At 37.1% G+C, this 6,844-nt stretch overlaps 1 protein-coding gene and 1 long non-coding RNA gene across 2 annotated transcripts in view; one reads left to right on the plus strand and one right to left on the minus strand.

The window, feature by feature from the left end:
• Positions 1–6,844, plus strand: part of RXFP1 (relaxin family peptide receptor 1) — a 54,048-nt gene that overhangs the window by 43,095 nt on the left and 4,109 nt on the right. The window contains exons 13-17 of the mRNA XM_075091030.1: positions 672–743; positions 2,878–2,949; positions 3,438–3,667; positions 4,887–5,297; positions 5,813–6,031. Coding sequence (XP_074947131.1) covers positions 672–743; positions 2,878–2,949; positions 3,438–3,667; positions 4,887–5,297; positions 5,813–6,031 — 1,004 coding nt within the window. The remainder of the gene's footprint in view (positions 1–671; positions 744–2,877; positions 2,950–3,437; positions 3,668–4,886; positions 5,298–5,812; positions 6,032–6,844) is intronic.
• LOC142056373 (uncharacterized) lies at positions 738–6,824 on the minus strand. Its single transcript, XR_012660310.1, has 3 exons — positions 6,510–6,824; positions 2,402–2,491; positions 738–1,695 (listed from the first exon to the last, which is right to left on the minus strand). It is a non-coding gene; the product is annotated as an uncharacterized LOC142056373 (long non-coding RNA).

Consider the following 6,844-nt stretch of genomic DNA (forward strand, 5'->3'; position numbering starts at 1 on the left):
AGGTAGTATGTGGAATAACTTATTTCTGTGATTTTCCAGCATCCTTGGGATCTATCACAATACACCGGGACAATCAAGTGTGTACAGCTGCACTTACTGAGTTTGTGTATTTTAGTTACAATATCAAAATGAAAATATAAGGAAAAGTTATAGGGAGAAGATAAAGGGGGTGTACCTAGAAACACTCTTGCACAGAGTGACTGCATCTAATGCCAGCATCTGTTTTTACATTCCACTGCCTCTGTCTCTTCTTGAACTCACAGGAATGATTATGAAAAAATAGATTTTAGCCACTAGCAAAATCAATTGTAATTTATTTCTAAATGCATGCAGTTCAGCAAGGTTCTTTTACTTGAAAAACAAGTCTGGGAAGTTTAATTACTAAATATTTCTATAGTCAAAACCTTTAAGCATCAGGCTGGGGGAGGCAGCTGTGCATGTGTGTGCCTGTATGTAGCAACAGCATGCCTGTGAAGCATCTGACTGCTCTTTCCACTGGCTTAGCAGGCTGAATAACACTAAAATGTTACCATCTGCAGTTGTAACTGCCAATTGTACAAGTCCTTCCTACAGGACTGGAAAAGCAAATGGATTATGTAGTTTGACTTTATCTTTGGAACAAGCTTTAAGGAAGATGCACAATGTTACTTAAGCCTATGCTGTATTTACAGGAACCTTTCTTACAACCCAATCAAGAAAATGCAAATAGACCAGTTTGAATTTCTAATTAAACTCAAATCCCTGTAAGTATCAAGTTTTTATATTTTAGCTATATTTTCTTTGTGACTAGGCACAATTTCTTCAGAAGGCCATGATCTAAAGTATGATTCGTAAGAAAATGCCCTTGAAATGTAGTTATGTTGATGATCCTCAACAATTTGAGCCTGGAAAATAATTACAAGCAATGCTCAAATTCCTTCCTGAAAATATTGGTTTTGTAATGGAAATTTTTCCAACAAAAAGAGATCATAAATTCAGCTTAGAGAAGGACATTGTCTTTTCTGCTATTACAGAACAAGATTAATGCACTCCTCATTCGGCTTTGCACAATTTGTTGACAAGGGCTTAAGGGTCAAGCAAGGTCCAGTTGGGGTTATTAATGCCATGGGCAAGTACCACTGTGATATGTAAAGACAGGAATTATAAAGCAATTTGGTATATGTACAAGTTTGGGCGCGTATCTCCATTCTTACAGAATCTACTGCTAACACCATGAAAAGAACAATATAAAACAAGTATGATTCAACTGCCACGTCAGGGGGAGGTGGGACTTTTACAAGCCTTTTTTGAAGAGTTTGGGGGGAGTTTTTGTGGATGTAGTAACACAGCAGCTCTGACTTGAACTCTGCCAGCAGAGGTTTTCCTAAAACTGTGCAACAGTGCAGTGACAGTCTTATGAATCTGAAACTGTCCTGAGGTAGACTTCAGTACAACTTCATAGGCCACTGCACACCTGCAATAACCAGCTTGGTAGAGCACAGCATTGGTTCTTGTTGGTCACCATTTCAAAGTGGTTGTGGAGATCCAAAAAGAGATGTTTCCATGAATAGGAGTGCAATGGGAGTTTATGATTTGACCCGAGTTGTAGCCAGCAGTGCAGATGCCTTTGTTGATAAGTCACAATTCCTCACAGTGATCTGGAATCCAGTAGCCAATTTCAGCTAAATCTGGTGAACGGATGATGACCTGAAAACACTAAATCCGTACAAGTTTCATGAAAATAAGCAGCTAAGCACAAGAAAGAATACTTAATTACCTCCCTAACAGTCAGGCTACAGCATATATTTTATCTATTATTTAACACCAAAGAACTCATGCAATTGACTGACCACAGCCTTCCATATTTTTAAGTTGAGAATGTTGTTAAATCTTGAGATAGATACATAGGAAACTGTATGTTTCAGTCCCCAGTTTGTAGACCACCAATTGCCTCGATAGCTGGGGAAAGCACACCCCAGGATTCATTGCAGTGCTTAAATAGAACTAAGAAGTTTCCATATTTGGGGCTTCATTCTTGTCTCCCAGCAAAACTGCTCACCAGCCCAAAGCAACTAAGCAATGAGACTGGTACCTTTCTCCGCTTTTGCCTAAATGTGCTCAGAATTCATGGGAATATTGCACTCAAAGCATTGAACAGTGATTTCAAATAAGGCTCCCCCTAAGAAAACCTAAAGACCTCTGACTGGTTGCAATTTAGAAGATATGTTGCACATCTAACCAGTGGATGGGATGGACTAGAAGAATGCAGAAACTGAAGTTCTAAAAGAATGACTTGCACAGTTACACTTTACTGATCTAGCACTGCAGGGGAAATAATGGTGACATTTTCAAGATATTTTTTTAAAAAGTAAAATAAGAAATCCCATCTATGTGTCACAAGAAAGCCAGTATTTTCCCTTACGTGCCATGTTCTGTGTCCCAGCTTCCTGCTGCTCTTAACACAATGAAGACTGAATTCCTGCAGTGGTTGGTTTGTCTAGTAAAGCACTCCCTAAGAGAAAAAACAGAAGAGACATGTAAAATATTACTATTGAAACAAGTTATTATTTTCCCAGAGATGATGAAAGAACATCAGTAGAACAATACTTTGGAAGGATAACATAATAATTGGAGGTTGCACTGCTGAGAGCACTGAAAGAGCCTTCTTTGTGATTTTGGAAGACCAGCAAGTTTATTATAATTCACTGCAATTCATTTTATTCCACTTTAACTTTTACACAGACCTTCTGTTCAAGTTCCCAAGGAATGGCAGATTAGATGCAATTAAAGTTCATCTCTAGTTACATATAATCATGGAAACACAATTAAAAGCTCATAAAGTTTGTTCTTTTACTACTGAGTTTCTATTGCCTTTCATTGAGTGTATATTGTTTACAGCAGCTTGGAGGGCATTGAAATTGCAAACATCCAGAGGAGAATGTTCAGGCCCCTGAGGAACCTTTCCCACATGTAAGTAACTGAAGCTGTGCCAGGGGAGGTTTAGAGCGGATAGTAGGAAAAATTTCTTCACCGAAGAGTTTATCAAGCCCTGGAGCAGGCTGCCCAGGGAAGTGGTGGAGTCACCATCCCTGGAGTATTTAGAAGATGTGTAGATGTGGCTCTTTGGGACATGATTTAGTGGTGGACTTGGCAGTGCTACGTTAATGGTTAGACTTGATGATCTCAAAGGTCTTTTCCAACTTAAATGATTCTATTATTCCATGATTCTAAGTAGATGACTTCAGTTTGCTTTCTTTGGTATGAACTTTACAATTTGCAGAATACTAAAGAATTAAAAAGTGTATGAGAAGTGGCATGTGAGCAGTTGTCAAATTTGACAGTTTTTAAGTAATTTTTCTTCTTTCAGATTATGTTTTCTGGGTAGTTACTAGGGAGTTTTGATACTCTGGTAACCAAACTAGAACCATCTCTTACCTGTTTTTCTTTCTCACAACCAGCTATTTTAAGAAATTCCAGTACTGTGGATACGCCCCTCACGTGCGCAGCTGTAAGCCCAATACTGATGGGATTTCATCCCTTGAGAATCTTTTAGCTAGCGTCATACAGAGAGTGTTTGTCTGGGTTGTATCTGCCATCACCTGCTTTGGAAATATTTTTGTTATCTGCATGAGGCCTTACATCAGATCAGAGAATAAGCTCCATGCCATCTCAATAATGTCTCTCTGCTGTGAGTACTCTTTGCGTTACAGAATATTGTTTTAGTCTGCTCATGGTGTGGATGTGTGTTGTTATAATATAGTGACATATTTCCAGCACTGGATTAACTAAACTTCCATGTTGTTGTGAATGACGATACAAAATGCTGTCCCTCATGCATCCGGAGGTTTCTCTGGCATCTGATAAATTCCAAAGGTTTCATGTTTGATTTTAATGCTGCAGGTAGTGTGTCAAATCCCCACTTTCTTCAGCAAGAAGAAATACAATTCCAAAATTTTCAAGGCCCATAAACCTAAATTTTACTCTGCGTTTTTGAGTAAATAGCAATTTGTATGTGTAAATATTGTGTTCAAGACAGTTATTCTATTTTTTGCATGAGCAATATGCAAATACTGAAAATCAATCCCTCCTAGCTCTCCAACATTAAGAATTAGGGTTTTTTTATTTTCATCTTGAAAGCAAGGCAGGTTTATGGACTGTACTTGGCAGTACAGTCACCATAATCTCAAGTCCCTGTCTCAGTACAGGAGAGTCTACAAGGACTCCACAGGTGCAATTGGTTGCATTTGAAAGGTAATTGTCAACAATGTATAAAATGATTGCAACGTTTCTAAATACAGCATGTCAGTGATTTTGAAACTTTGTTTTTAACCATGGGAACCGGCTAAACAACACACAAAACTTCCCCCCAAAACACCTGAGAAGCCTTCAGCGATATGCTGATGGCTCCTCTTCATTTACTAGTCTTAGAAGACTATGCACATCAGTTTTGAACTAGCATTAGGTGGATAAACCAAAACTAAACTTTGAATCCAGCAGAGATGTCCTACTCGAAGCAAATTATCTTAAGCCAAATGTCAATATCAAAAGGAATAAGACCTGATTAAAAAATGCGTTGGAAGAATAATTCTATAAATTAAGCCACGCCTTTTTCTACTTGTAAACCAATTTGATTCGAGCTTCAAAAAAATCAGGTTGAAAACAAGTATGAAACATAGACTGTCAGTGCAAATGCAAATATAAAAAAAAAAGAGGAATAGAACTGAATTATACTGCCTTACTTATCACAATAGCATTCCAACTATAATATTGATTTTATATCTATATATTAACTGACTTTTAAATATGAACTCATATATACGTGTGTATGCCTGCTTTCCAATATACATATACACAGAGAACGGGAAATTCAGATGTGTAAATAATGATGTTAAGCACTGTGCCCGCAGGTGCTGACTGTCTGATGGGAATATATTTATTTGTGATTGGAGCTTTTGATCTTAAATATCGCGGAGAATACAACAAGCACGCTCAGTTGTGGATGGACAGTATTCATTGTCAATTGGTGGGATCGCTGGCTATTCTGTCTACAGAGGTGTCAGTCTTACTGTTGACCTACCTGACTTTGGAAAAATACATCTGCATAGTTTACCCTTTTAGGTGTTTGAAGCCCAGAAAATGCAGGACAATTTCCATTTTATTTCTTATTTGGATAATTGGGTTTGCTGTTGCTTTTATCCCACTGAGCAATAAGGAGTTTTTCAGGAACTACTATGGCACCAACGGCGTCTGTTTTCCTCTTCACTCAGAACAATCAGAAAGTTCAGCAAGTCAGATTTATTCTGTTGTCATTTTTTTAGGTAAGTCGCATTTCTTCTTTATATAAGATTACAGCTGCAAAGGAACTTCATTTTCAAACAAGTAAGATAGCTTTCCTGTGATGTTCACACCTCGTATTTAGATGCTCCAGTAAGCACTTAAAGGCTTTTTCCGGCCTGAATATTATACTATATTAAATACATACTTATGTGTCTTAAAATGCATGAAGGGCTGAGAAAGTAGAAAGAAATTAATGACCATTAAGTTCCTGAATGATTAGACTTTGTCAGGGAAGTAGAGCAATGATAAGATCAGAGGAGAACTACGTAGTTTGGATCAGATGGCAGCCATTTATCAAGTGACGACGAATTACATAAATACCTGAGGAGAGGCGGAAATTCAGTGTTCAGGTGAAGACAGACTCAGATCTTCTGGTACTTAATTCTATAGGACCAGCAGTTTAGATGATGAAACATTTTTCTTTACTACCCAGCCTGCCAATAGGTGACGTGGAATTGCCATTATGCTGTTAAACTAATTTTAATTTCTTAAACAGGTGTAAACTTGGTAGCTTTCATCATCATTGTGTTTTCCTACGGGAGTATGTTCTACAGTGTTCACCAAACAGCTATTACAGCTACTGAAATTCGGAATCATATTAAAAAAGAGATGATCCTGGCTAAACGCTTTTTCTTCATTGTATTTACTGATGCACTATGTTGGATACCCATTTTTATTTTGAAACTCCTTTCTTTACTTCAGGTAGAAATACCAGGTATGTTGTTTCTTTTGCGAGGCTGTTTAAACTGTAGCTGTATGAGGAGCATTGTTTCTACTTCAGAAGAAAAAGAATTGAATGTATTGAACTATATTACTAAAATGAACTTTGTTACATATCTAGATATATGTACACACAATATAATGAACTATAGTTTTACTACTGCATTGAACCATATCACTACAATCATCAAATATTAGTCACCTTTGAGTCAACCAAAAACACCCCAAAATTCAAATCGTTCAAGTCTGTCTCCATAGAATATCCATAAAAGGTACAAAATGTTTTTGAAAAGCAAGGCTGAATTGCTTGTCTCATCTTATGGCTTTTGCCGGTTCTGTTGCCTAAATATGGCTCAGGACAGTACAGTGTTGTCTATCTTGATTTAAGAATATAATTGTTGTTCTGAAATAACTTTCTTTTACAGACTGGTACTTATAGTTCAAAACATTAAGTTAGATATAGCTGTGCTTACCTTCTTTATGCTATGAATATATTCCCACGTAAAAATAGCGTAATCTAAAAGATTAAAAATTGCACCTTATTTTTTCCCTTCTCTTTGCAATGCCAGTACCTGCCAGAAAAAAAAAAAATAGCTACTTTATGTAGGGCTCGTAAACCCTGTTAGAAAGAACAGGTGCACATGAACAGTACCATCAGCAAAAGCAGATACAGACTTAACGTACAGATAGATATATGTCACAATATTACATTAGTGAGAAAACATTTTAGCTCAGAGAATTTTGTCTTACGTCCTGACCAGGAGTGTTGGGAGTTACTCTTTCAAAGTTTTGACTTATATTTCAAATA

This window comes from Phalacrocorax aristotelis, chromosome 4 (genome assembly GCF_949628215.1).
Source record: "Phalacrocorax aristotelis chromosome 4, bGulAri2.1, whole genome shotgun sequence".
Lineage (NCBI taxonomy): Eukaryota > Metazoa > Chordata > Aves > Suliformes > Phalacrocoracidae > Phalacrocorax > Phalacrocorax aristotelis.